This window comes from Apiotrichum porosum (assembly GCF_003942205.1).
Source record: "Apiotrichum porosum strain DSM 27194 chromosome Unknown scaffold_1, whole genome shotgun sequence".
Classification (NCBI taxonomy): Eukaryota; Fungi; Basidiomycota; class Tremellomycetes; order Trichosporonales; family Trichosporonaceae; genus Apiotrichum; species Apiotrichum porosum.
This window is the reverse complement of record NW_021167108.1, coordinates 2,983,218-3,001,330: the sequence shown is the minus strand read 5'-3', so window position 1 is coordinate 3,001,330 and position 18,113 is coordinate 2,983,218. Positions and strand designations below refer to the sequence as shown.

At 59.3% G+C, this 18,113-nt stretch overlaps 3 protein-coding genes across 3 annotated transcripts; all 3 read left to right on the top strand.

The window, feature by feature from the left end:
* Positions 1-268: 268 nt before the first annotated feature.
* On the top strand, positions 269-2,510 carry EHS24_001087 (uncharacterized protein; the record flags this gene model as incomplete). Its single annotated transcript, XM_028616893.1, has 4 exons — positions 269-455; positions 520-949; positions 990-1,133; positions 1,187-2,510. The coding sequence occupies 4 exons, from the start codon at positions 269-271 to the stop codon at positions 2,508-2,510; spliced, it is 2,085 nt and encodes a 694-aa protein (XP_028480750.1).
* An 888-nt stretch (positions 2,511-3,398) lies between these two features.
* On the top strand, positions 3,399-9,342 carry EHS24_001086 (uncharacterized protein; the record flags this gene model as incomplete). The annotated part of the gene is made up of 8 exons (XM_028616892.1): positions 3,399-3,401; positions 3,456-3,947; positions 3,986-4,501; positions 4,545-7,740; positions 7,836-8,084; positions 8,217-8,418; positions 8,821-8,944; positions 9,289-9,342. 8 exons carry the CDS (start codon positions 3,399-3,401, stop codon positions 9,340-9,342), a joined length of 4,836 nt encoding a protein of 1,611 aa, XP_028480749.1.
* A 7,394-nt stretch (positions 9,343-16,736) lies between these two features.
* Positions 16,737-17,903, top strand: EHS24_001085 (uncharacterized protein; the record flags this gene model as incomplete). Its single annotated transcript, XM_028616891.1, has 3 exons — positions 16,737-16,751; positions 16,933-17,677; positions 17,728-17,903. 3 exons carry the CDS (start codon positions 16,737-16,739, stop codon positions 17,901-17,903), a joined length of 936 nt encoding a protein of 311 aa, XP_028480748.1.
* Positions 17,904-18,113: the final 210 nt, after the last annotated feature.

The window sequence follows — 18,113 nt, the reverse complement described above, 5'->3', positions numbered from 1 at the left end:
GCGGTCGTTGAAAGATGTCACAGAAATCTACCTGCGGAACCAAATTTCCACGTATTATTTTATTATTACGTAACCTATTTGTTCCGGAAGCAAATTCCCATCCCACCCACCCCCGCCAGGGACTCTCGCGTGTGGCCACCGATCGCGTTCACAGGACGCCGCGCCAGGAGGGCCTGGATGGTATTCACCGACAACGTTACGCCGTTCGTGTCTCCATCCACTGTCCCAAGCCTACCGACAACACGCGCGACCAGCACCACCAGTCGCAATGACAGGCGGAGGTTCATTCCTCCCCTTACCCAGCGACCTCGAGAACGCAGGTGGGGACCCAGACAGCCATGCCGTCCAATGGGTTGGCACCCCCGGGGTCAAGGGTCCGACATGGGCGCGCCTCCCGCTCCTTACCGTGGGCATGCTGGGCACTCAGGTTGTTTGGAGCGTTGAGATGGGTTATGGTGAGTGCTTCTGTTACGCGACGACCACATGCAGCCACCCAGTGTACTGTTTTGCTGCCTCCAGCCACTCACTCCACTTCAGCCTCGCCTTTCCTTCTCGAACTCGGACTGTCAAAGTCATGGATGTCGCTCGTCTTCATGGCGGGTCCCCTTTCAGGTCTCATTGTCCAGCCCCTCATTGGAGCCTATGCGGACCGCTGTCGGTCAAAGTTTGGACGTCGTCGCCCGTTCATGCTGGCCGGTACAGGTGTGGCCGTGTTTGGGATGATGCTTCTCGCGTACTCGCGTGAAGTGGCCGGCCTGTTTGGCACCGGCACGTGGGGTGCCATCGCCTGCGCCGTCTTCTCCATCTACCTCATCGACTTTAGCATCAACGCGGTCATGAGCACCGATCGCGCACTCATCGTCGACACACTTCCGCCGACACAGCAAGAATCGGCCAACGCGTGGGGCGCCAGAATGTGCGGTATCGGTGGTGTGGCAGGGTTCTTTGTGTGAGTTAACAGGCAATGCGTTCTCAACTGACACACACAGCGGCAATGTAGACCTGACGTCAATCGTACCCTTCCTGGGCAAGTCCCAGCTCCAGATCCTATCCCTCGTCACATCCACCATTCTGGCTCTGGCACACACGTCGACCTCGTGGGCAGTGACAGAACGCATCTTGCTGCGAGACGAGTGAGTTTGGGCTATGGGCTATTGGCTGGGCTGGGCTGTGCTAATTGAAACAGTCGCCCGCAGTCGCGTTCTGGTCTCATGTCGTCTCTGCGCGCAATCTGGACCAACATGTTCACCTTGCCGCCCGGAATCCGCACAGTCTGTTACATCCAGTTCTTTGCCAACCTCGGCTGGTACCCAATCTTGTTCTTCACGAGCATCTGGGTCGCGGACATTTACAAGCTCCAGAACCCGCAGGGAGATTTGTCAACAGAGACCTGGGAGGCGGACGCGGTCCGTGCTGGCTCTCGCGCACTGTTTCTCCAGTCGGTTATTGCACTCATCGTGAGCGTTTGTGCCCCATTCCTCGTCAGCGAGTCGGGCGTCCAGGCCAAGGAATCGCACGCGTACTTGCGTGTTGGAGACGACGAGGACGACGATGAATCGCCGCCAAACTCGGCAGTCTGGAAGCGCGAAGAAGAGGAACGTTCATTGCGGTCGCTACCAAGCCGTGCCGCCAAAGCACTGGCGACATTCATCAAGGGCATCAAGTCTGGCTCAATGTTGGCACTTCCCATCCCCGGGCTTACCCTTATCAAGCTATGGTGCATTGCGCAGTGCATCTTTGTCTGCTGCATGGTCGCAAGCTGGCTCACGTCTACTGTGGCCGGTGCCTATGTTGTCATTGCCATTACCGGCTTTTCATGGTCACTCGCACAGTGGGCACCGTTTGCCCTCCTCGGCGAACTAGTCCTCATCGACACGCCCGACCGCACTGAGATGCGCACTTTGCAACGAGCGCCTGCCACCGAGGTCGTGTTTGCTACCGACAATGACTTGTCCCAGGAGGAGTCTCCATCGCTTCACTCTCGCAACCCGTCACGCACCGCATCGAGGTCGCATGTGCGGAACCCTTCACATGAAGTGGTGAACGCAAACCAGTCCCATACACTCTCCCGTCTAGTGCTCCCAGGCTCCGACTTGACACCAGTGCCACGCGAGTCGACGTCCATGGAGATTGACCTAGACACCACGGTCATTATCCGTCACTCGGACGAAATGTCCGTCTTGTCTGAACCAACCAGTCCACCAGTCGACGACGCCGCACCAAGCACGGCGGACAAGGCGGGCCTCATTCTAGGCATCCACAACGTGTTTATTGTTCTTCCTCAATTTGTCATAACGTTCATTTCCAGCATCGTTTTCATGATCATGGAACCCGCAAAGGGGACCGAGGCGGCGCCAGCAGCTGCTGCTGATGGTGCTGCCGCCACCACGGACGGTCCGTCATCGCCCAACGCTGTGGGGCTCGTGTTCCGGATCGGCGGCACTGCGGCGGCAGTGGGCGCATTCCTCTCATACCGTTTAGCACAGCGATGGGCCGCGGGGCGACTGTAGCGTGTAGAGTATTGATATAAGTAGTAGACACTCGTTGAAGTATATTATCGCATTGTTACATGGCTGTACGCCGGATGTGCCGGACATGACGTAGTAGGCGGCACGATAAGCCGGCGCAGTTTGGCTCCTGCGCTCCTGGCAAGGAGCAGCAAACCTGCCTCAGGTGTGATGAGTGGGCTCGGTCCTCGCGAAATCGCCAAGCGTCAAATCAGCTGCTCGTCGACTCCACTTTGCCTGTACATGCCGGCCCGGCCAAAGCGATGGCTGTTGACGAGTCGACTGCGGTCGGCTCCGGAGGCGCGGGATGGAGCACAGGGTGGTTGCGCGCCATGCCGCTTGGGACACACGTGGTGACAGCGCGCTGGCCGCTGGCGACGGACAAGTCCGCCGTTGCTAGCGCCACGCCCCGCATGCCCCGCGTTGGTCGCCGAGAAATCTGAGCAAAGTCTTTCCTGTCGGTGATCATCTGCATCCTCCTCATTCACCACAGTGCTCTAGCGCTCAGCACCGACTTCCAGGGCATCGCATTGACGTCTGCCGAAACTTGTTCCAACTTGACAGAGTCGTCACTCGCGCGGTTGATACGAAATCTACGCTGCGAGCGCTATCGCACCCATCTTTCCGGACGAGATTACCGAGCCCGCCGCTGAGGACCATTGTTGGATAATTCGACTCACGGCCCTGTGCCCACTCCCCTTCAACCTCCCTAGCCCGCGTGGGCCACACCCCGCCCGGTGTTAGTAAGCCCTTCTTTACCCTCCCCTCGGCACCGGCCTCAGCCGCTGGTTGCTTGCGGCGTGTATCGTCTTGGCGCAAGGTCGACTTTGGAGTCTTACATCTCTCGACGATCACCACTTCTTCAGACACGTACCAATCTCGCACTGTCAAATGGTGAGCTTGCTCATGTGGTGGAAAGGACGACACAAAGGTTAACTGACCAAAAAGACCTGCGATCTCGTCTGGGACGGCGCAGACTTTACGCCGTGCTTTCGCGAGACGTACCTCGACAATGCTGGTATTGCTTTCGCCAGCATCGCGGGCACTGTCCTGATCATTGCGGCCGCTTGGTCAAAGTTCAGGACACCTTCTCGCAAGACAACAATTGATGACCTCGTCCCTCCCGGAGGCGACGGCTTTGCGCGTCTTGAAGCCACAGTCTTGGTCGGATCGCTCGCGGATGTCGTGCTGAATGAGAGCCATGAGGGCAAGGATATCGGCTACGGCGCTACCAGCGTCACCAAGCCCCAGCGCGGTGCCCTTCCGCCCCGCGAGTCTGAAAAGGTCGTCAACGACTTCCGTCACGACCTCCCTGCGCGTGCAAGGCAATGGGCCCGTGTTCACTTCTGGCTGGGACTGGTCGGCGCTCTGGCCTGGGCCGGAAGTGAGGCTGCCTGCCTGCTCGTCCTCGATGCCGACTGGAAGCGCCTGGTCTACCCTGTGAGTTGTAGCGGTCTGGACACTCTTCTAACCCGCAGATCTTCATGATCCTCGTCGCCGCTACTGGAGGACCTGTCACACCCCTTGCGACTGTCTACCTCACTCCGTCGTTGCTCTTGTTCCGCACGGCCGCCATTGGCGGTGAGACGTGGACCCTGGTGCCGACAGTCGTCGAGTTTATTTGGTGGGCAGCGCTTATCAGCGTCCCATACTATGACTCTCTCGACCGGCTTCTGGCGGGAGCTGTGTGCCACGGCGGCATTGGGACTGGCGAGGGCGCGCCTGCGCACCTCGAGGAGCCCACCTCGGCATTCTCGCGTGCCACGTACACTTGGATCCTCCCATTCCTCTGGAAGCACTACCGCCAGCCGCTCACCGGCAAGGACATTCCGGGCCTGCGTGAAGATGATGGAACCGCCGCTGTTGTGGGCGGCTTCCGTGCGTTCCAGGCGAAACGCGACTACAAGTTTGAGAAGAAGCACGGTTCCACGCGGGTCAGGAGCTTCGGTGTCGACATTGTTCACTATTTCATGCCCGAGTTCCTTCTCCAGGCTGTACGTGTCAACCATGACGAGAGCCAGTCGCTGACGTCCCCAGTTCTGGGCCGTCCTTTTTACGATTCTCCAGTACCTCCCTCCTGTTGGTCTCCGCCTCATCCTGCAGTACGTCGAGACCCGCGACACGAACCCGCAGCCGAGGCACGTCGCTGTGCTCTACATTGCGATGATGGCCATGGGACAGAGTGTCGGCGTGACGGCCATTGGCCAGGCGCTCGCGATCGGTCGCCGCGTGTGTATCCGCATGCGCTGCGTCATTGTCACTGAAGTCTTCGCCAAGTCGCTCCGCCGCGAAGACCGTGGCGGCACCACCACGAAGGAAGGTGTTGACGAGTCGTCTTCCGAGGGCCGCATCAACAACCTCGTCAGTGGAGATGCGTTCAACGTGTCCGAGGTAGCCGCGTACACGTTCTACCTCATCTCGTGCCCTCTTGGCCTCGTGGTCAACCTCATCCTTCTCTACAACACGCTGGGCATGGCGTCGTGGGCGGGTATTGGAGTCCTCGTCCTCATGGTCCCGGTTCAGACCCTCATCGGCAAGCTCTACACCATTCTCTCTCGTCGTCTCATGGCTGCGACAGACAAGCGTCTTGACGTGGCTACGGAAGTTATTTCGTTTATCAAGCTCATCAAGTACAACTCGTGGCAACAAAAGTTTTACGAGCGCATGATGGAGTCGCGTGCGGCCGAGCTCAAGGTCCTCGCTCAGGAGTTTGCGCTGTTTACCTTCTCCAACGTTATCACCTGGGGTACTCCCGTGCTCGTCACTGGTGCGGCGTTTGGTACTCACGTTCTCGTCCTTCACCAGCCTCTCACGGCCGACCGTGCGTTCGCCTCGCTCGTCCTCTTCAACATGATTCGCGACCCTTTCGCCATCCTCATCGAGACTATCACCCACATCATTCAGGCGTACACCTCGTGCACCCGTATCCAAGACTTCCTCAACGAGCCCGACACTCTCAAGTACAAGCAGTTGTCTACGCCGGGTCCATCCGACCCCGAGATTGGTTTCCGTGACGCCCTCATCGCCTACCCGGGCTCGGAGAAGGAGGCTACCGACTGTCAGGATGAGGCCCAGCCGTTCCGCCTCGGCGAGCTTGACCTGTCGTTCCCCCAAGGCCAGCTGTCGCTCGTCACGGGCCCTGTTGGTTCCGGCAAGTCAACCCTCATCCTGTCTCTCCTTGGCGAGACGGTCCTGCTCACTGGCAAGATTTTCATGCCCGACGACCGAGCCAACCGTGACCTCTGCCCCGTCGACCCCACCACCGGACTGTCCGACACTGTTGCATACTGCTCGCAGACCGCATGGCTCGTTGGTGCTACTATCCGCGAGAACATTGTCTTTGGCGCCGAGTGGGACCAGAGGCGTTACGACGATGTCATCTACGCCTGTGCTCTGGAGCGCGACCTCGAGATCTTTGACCTGGGCGACGCGACCGAGGTTGGCGAGAAGGGAACGACCTGCAGTGGTGGCCAGAAGGCGCGTATCGCCCTGGCCCGTGCGCTCTACTCGCCTGCCAAGACTGTTATCCTCGACGACGTCCTCTCCGCTGTGGACGCCCAGACCGCCCGCCACATTTACGTTCACGTTCTCCAGGGCCCGCTCATGGACGGCCGTACGTGCATCCTTGTCACCCACGCCGTCAACCTCTGTGTCCCCGCCGCGGCGTTTGTCGTCTCCCTTGATGCCGGCCGCGTCGTTGCCGCTGGTACCCCCGCCGAGCTGGTTGCCTCTGGTGCTCTGGCTCTCGAACCCGGAACTCCGTCCGAGGATGACTCGTCGTCCACCGTTGTGGACAAGTCGGTCAAGATCAAGGACATTGTCGAGGACACGCTGGACGGTGCCGAGCACGACGACCTTGTTGCACAGAAGCATCACGACCAACAAGAGGCGGCCAAGGGCGTTGCGCCAAAGGATGCCGCTGGCGACAAGAAGCTTGTTCAGGACGAAAAGGCCGAACAGGGTGCTGTTGGCATGGGCACATACGCTGTCTACTGCCGCGCACTGGGTAACGTGCCCTTCTGGCTGCTGCTCGTGGGCTTCTTCATCGGAACACAGGCTCTGCAAGTCTTTACCAACGCCTGGGTCAAGGAGTGGTCCGAGGCCGTGAGCGACATGCTCTGGCGCGGTGCCAAGCACGACTCGGTCTACTACCTCGTTGTCTACTTTATCATCTCGGGTCTGTACCTGGTTGGTATTGCTGGCAGGATGGGTTTCATGTTTTACGGCTCGCTGCACGCCAGCAAGACAATGTACAGCAATCTCCTCAAGCGTATCCTCGGTGCCAAGATGAGGTTTTTCGACTCGACGCCTTCGGGACGCATCATGAACCGCCTGTCCAAGGACATGCAGTCGATCGACACGCAGACCTCTGAGATTATCGCCATCTTCTGGAGCTGTGTGCTTAGCTGTGTCGCCGTCCTCTTCGTTGTCGTGTACACCACACCGGCATTCATGTTTGCGCTTGTTTGGATCATTATCATGTACTGGGTCGTGGGCACACTGTACGTGACCACCAACCGTGAGATCAAGCGCTACGACTCGACTACGCGCTCGCCCCTGTTTGTCTCGTTCGCAGAGACCCTGGTTGGCATGGGTACCATCCGTGCCTATGGTGACAGTGCCCGCTTCATCCGCAAGCTCCTCGGCGAGATTGACGCCAACAACCGCTGCTTCTGGTACATGTGGCAGGCCAACCGTGTGCTCAACAACTTGTCCAACTTTGTCGGCACACTCGTGACTGTCGGCGCCAGTGTCCTCGCGCTCTCTGTTCCCGGCATGAGCGCCGGTGCCGCTGGTCTGAGTATCACGTATGCCCTCTCGTTCACCGAGTCTGTCCTCTGGGTCGTCCGCATGTACGCCAGCGCCGAGATGGCCATGAACTCGGTGGAGCGCGTGGCAGAGTACCTCGAGCTGGAGGTCGAGGAGGAGGAGGACTCGAAGGGTGTCGAACCCCCAGCCTACTGGCCCAGCAGGGACGGGTCCGTGGTGGTCGAGAACCTCACTTGCAAGTATGCCCCCCAGCTGGACCCCGTTCTCCGTAACGTGTCGTTTACTATTGCGCCTCGGGAAAAGATCGGTATTTGCGGTCGTACGGGCTCCGGCAAAAGCACGCTTGCCCTCTCCTTCTTCCGCTTCCTATACCGGGAGAGCGGTGGGATTGTTATCGATGGGCTCGATATCAGCAAGCTGAGTCTCATGACGCTCCGTGAACGCCTCACCATTCTGCCACAGGGTATGTTCCACCCACCTGTTGCGCCTGCGCGCCTCACCCAGGACAATGGCACAGTTTTGAAACTGTCACACGCGCTGTCGCTGACCATTACACAGAGGCGCAGCTGTTCTCGGGCACCGTCCGCGACAACATGGACCCCTTCACTCAGCACGAGGATGTCGAGATCTGGGAGGCGCTGCGACAGTGTGGCCTTTCGGGCCGCACGCCAGGTGCCTCGGCCGCGGCGAGCCGCGCCGTTAGCCGCGTCGCGTCCAAGGTGGATGTAGCGGCCGAGGACGATGTGGAGGAGCGAGTCATGATCCGTAGCCTTGACGAACAGGTGGCGGCTGGTGGCAAGAACTTCAGTGAGTACTGGACCGGGTGGGGGTGGCCTCGGATCTCAATTTGATTCAGATGCCCACCCAAACAAATTCAGGATGGGATGGCTGGCCCTAGTCGTTTTTTTTAGCCATGCGGACCACCACCTAACGCCACAGGTCAAGGACAGAGGCAGCTGCTCGCGCTCGCTCGCGGCCTGCTCAAGCTCCGCACGAGCTCCTTCCTCATCATGGACGAGAGTACCGCCAACCTCGACCACGCCACCGATGCCACTATCCAAAACGTCCTTCGTACGGGCCTGGCAGACACGCAGATGCTCGTTATTGCGCACCGCCTGATGACTGTTTGCGGTCTTGACAAGTGAGTCACTTTTCTTTTATTTTCGCTGTTTGTCGTGGAATGGAGCGGAGGCGGAGATCACGAGGAGGCATTGAGATCCTCCTTTTCATGAACGTTGTGAGGTTGGTCGGGGTATTATGTGGTTGGTCGGTGACATACCTCAACCACCCCCCTGTGGGCTACCGTAAAATCCCGTAAGCAACAACGCTTCCGCTTCTCGACCCAATCATGGTGTCGGCAGCGACAACAGCAGCGCCACAGGGCCTGGCTACGGTCGTGCATGTCAGCAAGCATGATGCTGAAAACGCCCTTTGCAACCTCTCTGTCGGGGCGTCTGCCTCGTGTCCTGTGTCGGTCGGCCTTAACATACGCGGGACATGTCTCGGAAGCAAAGCAGGATTGAGGCTGACCATGCGCGACTAGAATTCTTGTTCTTGATCACGGCAAGGTCATCGAGTTTGGCACACCATGGGATCTCCTTCAAGACGAAAACGGCAGTTTCCGTGACCTGTGTCGCCAGAGTGGAGAGGAGGCGCAGCTGTTCGAGGTGAGTAACGATTGTAGGATACCTCGCTGTGGCGCAGACCCCACCCCACGGGACGCCGCCACCTGTTCCGGTCAGGTTGCACACGAGATCTGGTGTGAGCCAGGCCAGCCAGGTTCTCACCGTCCACCCCTGTGTCCGTCCACACCTGGAGCGCATGGCGCGCGACCTGGCGCCAGCCATGGCCAGCCACGATCGGGCTGGCCTGTCTTTCAGACATGTTCACTTTCAGCCCCGTTCGGGCCGTTGTTGGGACGATGGGGCCACGCATGAGACACATGGGCGCCGCAACGCCGACAGCCCCACAGCCACCTTTGTCCGAGCAACAGCCAACTGACGGTCCACAGCTTGCCAAGAGTGTGCATGAGAGCAAGCAGGCTGCTGCTGCTAGAGCACCGTAAACGGGGAACGTCAAACGGCAGGCCGGGTTTCCACGTTCCAAGCAAGCCGAATGGATGGACAGTGTCATGTGTCGTACGGCACAGCACTGGCGCACTGACTGTACTGTTTGTAGCGTGTATCCTGGATGGAACAAAAAAAAGTTTTTGGCATTACAAAATGATATCATCATTATACTTGGATTGTAAACCGAAAACTCGGAAAGGACGGAACACGACGTGTTTCAGTTTATGCGTTTCGGTGAAGCATCAGGGGCCCCATGTTTCAGCGCGTGTTTGACGTTTGAAAGGTGGCCTGTCGTACTGTCGTCGTCCTCCCAGCGGGTGTGGTCCTGGCCCTGGCCGTGGCATGCCCGGCTGGATCGACGCATAACGTACATGCTTCGATCATCAGTCATCATTGTGATGTGTGTGGGTGCACAACATTGCTTCGCTTCCCAGGTCGCCAGGTCGGCCACCCAGCCCACACACCGGTCTCTGTCCATGAGATCTTGGAACGGTTTTTGGTCGCCATGTAACCAACACCACGCCCCAGTTTGTGACACCTCGCAAGGTGCGGGTTGTACGATGCTGTACACACGCCACATGCCCTGTCAGCTGAGAATGGGGCCAGAATGTGCATGGGAAACAGCGCGGGAAAGCTGGAAACGTTGGGCAATGCCCTCAGGCCTTGAACAAAGAACAAAAGAGACACCCTGCCAGCGGAGTGGGCAAGAAGGCCACCCCATCGGAAAACAGTTCTGCTCGGTTCGCTTGGCTCGTTCGGACCAGAAACAATACACAGCACGCGGGAAAGTGAGGTGGGGCCGGTCCGTTGGGGCCGTGCCATACTCTTCCACTTCTGCTGGCACGTCCTCAAGAGGCAGAAACACACTGACACTCCTCTTCCTTTTGCCCTTTGTGCAGACAGCGGCTTGACGCCATGTGTCTCGGGGGCTGCGGCATTCCCTTGCCACAGGTCTGGCGGAACCATGGGGAATCGGACGGATGTGGACGCAGCACGTTCCCGTCCACTGGCCACTCTGGGACGTCCGTTGAGGCTCTGACCTCATTTCCAGGGAACCCTGGCTCGATCGCAAAGAACGGCCGGCCATTCGATGTGAGCCGAGTGCAAGCAGGTCGAACTTAGTCTGTTTCTAGAGAGCGGGACGACCCCATACCGAAAAGCGTCTCCGCGTTTCCTTGAGCGCAACGCTTATAGTTTTGTGGCTTGCCAGTTCCGCGATTCTGACAAAACCTCGGATCGTTGATCCTAGACCAGACATGACATGTTCCATGGACCCCATGGTGCCATGAACCGAAACGTCACGCAACACGACTCCAACGATGAGCCAAGCGGTGTAGAGTGGATGGAACGCCCGGGGTAAACGTCGCGAAATGGCAGGAAACCGTATGCATGAGCTGATGGACGTGCAAGACATCCGAGACGGCAGGAGGCGATGTCCCGACAGAATCGAGAAGACGGGGAGGTTGTAAAAATGTCGAACAAGGGCTGGAACCTGATTGCCGTTTCCCAATGCCTGGAGCGACGTTCCGATGGTTTCCCATGTTATTGCTCTTGAATATGCCTCCGACTTGAAACAGATACCCATCCCCATCGACCTCCTGCGTTCCAGTTCCAGTGGCCCCAGACGGGATCGTCGTCTGGTCACACCAGTTGGTTGTTACAGGCCAGGTCCAAGGCTATACACCATGCCAGAGTCGTCAGCGACGACGACGACGACGTGGACGACCCCCCAAAAGATGGGCAGAACATTGCGTGGCAGACAGTACGACGCCAGACCCGCTGTTGTTTCTGTCCCACATTGTGGCCGTCCCGTGGCTGCTTTCATTGTCCTCATTGAGCGAGCTCCCGTCATACCTGGAGATATCGTGCCTCTCGACCAGAAAAAGAGGGGTACAGTATGTTCCCGGGTGGCAGCGTCTGCGACGAGATACTAGGAGGAGTGGTGGGACGTGGCACAAGAGTGGCATTTTGTTGTGTGCCACCTTTTTCATGTTCCTACATACACAAGCTTCACATTCTGCGCTAGTTTACATAGCCTGGCCAGTGCCAAGCGTCCGACGGAGAGACGCTCAACTCTCCGTGCATCCCGGACCCCCCAGATCGCCCTTCACGGCTGCGACTCCCCATGCCTCCCTGCCTTGAACTTTCAGTCTTCCATTGTTGTTGCGGAAGGGACGACCCGACATGGTATGGGGTACAGCTGCGGGCGATCGCAACCTGTGTACCGAACAACGTCGATCCCCCTGGCTCTTCTACGTTTGCCGCGGTTATTGCGGACAGGACAAGGGTACAAAGGACTACAGGTGCCGAGTTGAGCAGCCGGTCAACAGTCATGACTCAGGCACATCCCGTCCGCATACTCTCTCTCCCTGTCTGCTCCAAATACTGCGCGAGCAAATGCCCGTTTGCCACCTTTTCTGCACCGTTTGCACCTGTGGTTTGCCAGCAGCCCTTTCTCGGCATGTGTGTACAGGTCTCGGTCAACACTCGGTCCGATGCGACCTGTGACCTCGCAGAGGGATCACGGGGGCGGGGGAGAGGCGCCACTGCAACCAAGGCCAAGCGCCGCCTTTGCCGGGCGGAACACAATTGTTGGAGCCGATGACGATCCGATCAGCTGACGCAATCCCCACCTCTCGTTACCTTACCTTACTTTGGATTTTCCTTACGTGCCGGGTTGTCCTGTGCTGTCCTGCCCCGCTAGCCGCTGGCTGTGCGGTGGCGCGGTGGTGTGCTCGCTGCCTTGCACTACCTAGCGTCGCGTTGTCCTGTTTCTTTGGTGGGTATTCGGTTGCCCTTATCTCCGTGACGTGCCTCGACCCAACCCGACAAGTCATGGGATGCCCTCCAATGCGTCATATCGTATGCCAGAACTGCAATAGCCAAAAGAGTTGGCGATACCAGCTACCACACTATTCGGAAATGCATGTGTGGCGGGAGGAGGTGAGGAGGTGTTTGCTCTGAGAAAGGCAGTCCATTGACGTGCTGCATCTGGCAAAGCTGTGGTGAGGTGGAGCTGATGTGATGCATGTCATGTGCTGCGGAATGCCAATTGACGGCCAGAACGACCGTGTAACGCGTCTGGATCGGCGGTGTGTGTGTGTGGCACGGTGTTGAGTGGTGGTGGCTTACGTCTTTTACGTGTGGCGGATTACGTCTCCAGTGGTATGGCCATTCAATGTGGTCGGATGCACTCATTCAATGTGGTCGGATGCACTCTGGTCACTCTAGTTTCATGAGGCTATTGACCCTTTTTATTCGCCCAGTGCACTCTGCTGCAAAAGAAAAGACAGACCAATGGGGCTGTTGGAGTCTCAGCCTCATCCCTTGTCAAGCCAAGCGCTCAATGAACACGTTGCCTCCGCCGCCGCGCACAAGTTTCCCGAGAGAGTGGAAACAACACTCGCCCTGGAAGGCTCCGCCCTGGCACGCATGGTACAGTACGCAGGACACGCATGGGCACCACCCAGAGAGGAGACAGTCCTGCAGTGCGTGCAGCGACAGGCAGCGTGGCCTGGACCTTACGGCCTTTTTGGCCCCTCTGTCCGTCTCTGGCAGCCTGAGGACGCGTGCTGTCAGTCTTGCGTCATCAGAAGGCCCAGAAGGACGACAGCCAAAGGACTGGCAAACGGGGCACAGGGCCCCTCTCCCCCCCCGGATCAAGCCCGAAAGCCCACCCAGCGGAGCAAGGTTCCTCAGACTGTTCCTGGTGCGGACCTTGTGGGGGGGCCTGGCGGATAAGACGCCAGATGCCTGCCCAGGGCCGATCTCCCGGGCCTGCCTTAGGGTCACAACCTTGTCCTCGCGGGTGATATGCGTTGCCAGCCTGGGAGAGAGAGGAGACATGGAGAGAGAGAGAGCCGGTGGAAGACCCGGGCGGGGGTGTGGGTGGGGTGCAAGTTGTGACACGCCCCACCGTGCGCGTCAAGGGAGCCCAGATCCCACAAGACTGTTCCCAGGCTATGGGGCCAACCAGAGGCCCACTCTGCGCGCTTGCAGAGTCCTGGGTTTTGCGGGCGTCTTCCGTAGCCTGCCGTGGAGAGGCAGCATGCCAAAGTGGGCTTGTTGCTAGTTTGAGACTAAGGCAGCGCCAAAGACGCATTCCTACCTATTCCTCGCGTCCTCTGCCCGTCAAGCCCGTCAAGCCCGATTCTGCCTTTACCAGTTTGTCCGTTTTTGGGTTCGGCCGGTCAGCTGGCCACAGGCAACTGCACCTGCACCTGCTTGCCCGCCGCTTGCCGGCTCTTTTCCGTCGGATCAACACCCTTGGCAGCTTTGCAGCTGGATGTGGTGTGACGGAGGCCATCACATTCCGCCCGACACGATGCGGTGCAGAGAGATGTGACCTGCTGCGCGGCGGGCCACATGGGGAGAGGAGGGGGAGGGGGGAACGGGGACGGTGGGTTCTGCGCCTGTCTCTAGAACAGCCGTCGATCACGCGTAGGGAAAGCGCCACGGTCCCGCCTACGCCGCCCCGCGGTAAAGACGGCGGCAGGAGAGCATTGAAAGGGGGGGGGGGGGGGGCTGCGGTGCACGTTCTTTTGGGTAGGTAAAAAAAGTGGCATTTCGTCCTCTGCCGCGCTCAGGACTCTCACCTTTCGGGGCCATGCTTAACCAACTCTCCCCGCGTGGGCACCTGTTCCAAGCGTCTTGCGGGTCCTTTGTGGTTGCCGCAGGCAAAAATGGGACAGCTGCAGCTGTGCTGTGCCTGTTGGGTTGCTCGACCTCATGCCGGGCCAACAGGGCAGCGGCTGCGGCGAATGGCAGAGCGGTTGGGAAAGCTGGGTCTCAATGTTTGGCTGGGCCCAGCAGATGCGACAATGGCCCACCTGTGCGCACCACACTGACCGACATTTACTCCACCTTTGACGGTCTGGCAGCAGCGGTCGGCCCCTGGCATCTGGGTGGAGATCCGAGGGCCCGACGCTGGACAGCCCACCACGCGCGTGGGAGGATGTCAGGAAGGGGGATGCCAGGCAATTGCAGGCAAACCCAACGCCAGGAGCTGTGTCTCGGAGGTTGTGTCACCTCTCGTTCTTCGCCTATCCGTTCTTGTTTGGCCCCTATCTGCTGAAAGCAAAACAGGAAAACAGGCGGCGACCAGGCAACAACATTAGCCGCATGCGTAGAGACTACACACAGAGTGAGCAAATGCGGCTGTTGCTGGCTGTAAGACAAACACGCTATTTGTATAGCAGAAAGTGCTCGCTGGATCTGGGATGGACGAAAAGCCACACGAGGAGCCAAGACACAGCCAGAGCGCGCCAGAGGCCATGAGAGCCAGCCGCGCCACAGTTCTGTCGTTCGCTTTTCCTGTTCGTGTCCTGTGTCTCTCTCCTGTCCTGGTCCTGACGTCCCAACCCCCATTCTGGGTGGACAATGTATAAGATTGGCCTTTGCCTAACGTAACACGCCCGTTCTTCTGTCCATATCCCCCCTTTTGACTTTGGGTGCGTTCTGCCGACCCCTCATCGCGTGCACACCACACCCCCCGCAAGGCCGCAACTCGCTGCCGTACATTTCCATATCTGGGATTCCCCGAACCGCTGCCTGCTTTCGTCCCTTTTCCACTCCACCCCAATCCCCCCACCACCATCCACCCACTTCCCCCCCTCCACCACCCGCCTTGCCACCTGTTCTGGCAGACTGTGTTCCCGCTGGGTACATCGTGCGCACTGCCTGGCCCTGTGATCCACAACCAAATCTCACCTCCCCCCACCCCGGCCGCGCACAACACCCCTACCCACGACCGCCTCTCAACTTGCCTTCACTCCATCCCGCTCTCTCCCGCCCTCGTTCCTAGGGAAAAGTGAGTTGCCGTGCTCTTTGCCCTTGTGCAGTGTCCCCGCAAAGAGAGAAGGAGAGTCCCATTCTCTCTCTCTCTCTCTGTCCCACGGGCTCGATCCCCTTGCAGTCCCCCTTCTGGGTCGTCCCCCTCCTGCCGCACCTTGTCTAGTTGCGCGGACTCGTGCTCCTCGCAGAGGTCTGGTCCTCCGTCCAGGTCGCTCGTTTTCCGTTCCCCTCCCGTAACGCGGCCTGCCCCTGGCCCTGGCCGTTGTCGAGCGACGACAGCTGCTGACCGCAAGAGGACGTGCAGAAAGAGAGTGTGGCCAGAGCCCAGACAGGCCGTCTTTTGCATTCAAACCCATCGACCCATCTCCTCAACCGCTCAACTCAGACTCTCACCCCACACCACCAGAGCCCCAGAAGCCGGCCTGCAGGTGCAAATCCCAAAGAGCACAGGTCATCTCTCCGCCTCGTCGCAGCGCGCAAGACGAGACGCTTTCGATCCGACACCTGTACAACAGTCTCCTTCTCCAGGTTCCTGTCTCCTTTGCGCTTGCCGGCTGTCCGACGGCAACAGACAATACAGTACTAGAAAGTGATCCCCTACCCCACCCCGTCCTCGTCCCCCTCCCTCGCCCGGGTCGGAGCTGCCCCTTGTCTCCCTCTCCTCCTCCCCGTTGTCATCTCCTTTCTCCGCGGCAGGGCACAAGCAGACGTGATATACCTATCAATATCTAGCTCCTTTGCCCGTGACTGTGGAACCTGCTCCTTGCGTCACCCGGCCAACTCGTGAGCCACCGAGTACTTCTCAAGTCCCTCAAAGCAGCAAGCCCAAGTGAGATCCTCGCCTCTTTCTCTTCCACGCTCAACACCACACGAACGCTTGTCCACGACCTCTCACATATACATTCGCCGACGCCCAGCAACGTTGTACACCGCTCGATAGGTTGGCGACACTGAACGTTGTGGGTGTCTGTGATAGCGTTTCAAAAAGCTAGCGCCCATCTATTGACACCACTTTGCAGTGCACCCACGTCCTGGTATTCACCCTTTTTTGTGTGGACGACGCCCTCTTGTTGCGGCTATCTCGTTAGGTGAGTCCATCTGTTCTGCGAGCAGTAGGGCGCGCAGTCATGTCCTCGATGCCCCGACGCCCTCGTATCTCCCCCCATCTCTCTTTGCCCTCCACTTCCCCTTGCCGAGGACGTGCGGCTCAACCCCCCACCCGTGTTGAGCGGACGGCCAGTAGAAGGGTGTTCGCCGCTTGGACGGATGGGTCCGTCATGGCATTTTTCTGCGAGCCCCCTCTGTGCACTTTCACTTTTCGGCCCCACCCAATGCACCACAAACATCCCTCCGACAAACCTCCCATCGAGTGGACGACCGCAACAACTGGCTGACACTCTGCACACAGCACGCACACCCACCACTTATTTTACGTGAAACGCTGCTTGCCACGACCCTCAACGGCCCCCCCTCCTCTCTCCCCCGGCCCTTCACACGACACACTGCTTTAGAGAAACCGTCACCTTGTGGCTTGCGGCTCAGTCGATAGGCCGTCCATTTGCCCACCGTGTCTACCCACATCATCACCCCCATCTCCATGGAGCCAAACTGGGTAAGTCACTCACGCCACCGCCGCCGACGCCACCCCCACCTGCCGTTCCCCATGGGGACGGGAGAGGGGCCCGCGCGGAGCGCGGCATGTGTCCGTCGCCGCTTTTGCGAGTCACCGCCGAGACTCCCACCACCACCAACTTGCTGTTGTGTCGTTGTGCAAAGTACTGACACTCCCACAGGGGCTCTACAACAACTACTACGGTGGTGACCGTCCGCCACCTGTGTCTCCTCACCAAGACCGCACGGACGATACCCCACCCCATCGCAGGCCGATGAACCAGGGTACCTTCCTCCCCCCGCCACCGCCAGTCACTCTTCCTCCCGTGTCCGGCTCGTACCCTGGCTCGAGCTACCATGGCTCGTCGTCCAGCGCCGTCGGCATGGGTTCAAGTGGTGGAGGACCTGCTGGCGGAAACCCTTCAACCTCGATGCACATGGCCCCCGGTATGCCTTACAGCGGGCACATGGGCGGCGTGTCGCAACCCATCGGCGCGTACCACTACCCGCTCCAGTCGTCGCCCGCGACAATGTCCGCCCTCCCCGCCGGGCGTTCGGGGCAGCCACACGGTTACTCCCCTCGTATCCCCAGCGGATACCCTTCGGCATCCCCAGGCATGAACCCCCTCTCGCCGCTGTCGCCATCAACGCACGTGGCGTACCCTCCTCACTCGTCCGCGTCCACATCGGCGTCCTCGTACCCTCCTTCTGTGCCCCCGCCCCATTCCAAGGTCGACCTCCCAGGCCACCACATGAAGAAGAGGCGCACAAACTCGGGCTCGGGAGACAGCTGGGCTGATGAGAACAAGGACGACGAGGAGCAGCCCTGGGGCATGCCTCAAGACCAGTACAAGGCCCTCAACCCCCGTGACAAGAAGCAAGTCCGCAACCGTATTGGAGCCCGCAGGTTCCGCGCCAAGCGCAAGGGTGGGTTACAGCCCTATATGAGCATCTGGTCCAAGGACTGACAATCACAGACTATGTCAGCCAGCTCGAGGCCACCAAGAAGGAAGGCGATGCCCGTATCATGCAGCTCGAGGCTCAGCTGCAGGCGTCCAGGCGCGAGATCAACGACTTGCGCTCTCGCCTCAACATGGCGCCACTCCCCTCTGTTGACAGTTCACTGGGCCTCGTTGTCGGGAACAACGAGTAACTCGCGTGCGTCCTGGACCGTCTTTGCCACCAGCCGCGTTCGACATGAATGCAAGCAGGGGGCGAAGACTTTAATTATGACGCGGCTGGGGGAAAGGAACAGGGGACGCTAGGGGAAAGATGAAGGATGAGGGGAGCGGACGAGGGGGGGGGGGGGGATGACGGAATCCGAGCTGTCGCACCACCCGGGCCAAATATTACTGGTTGTGCG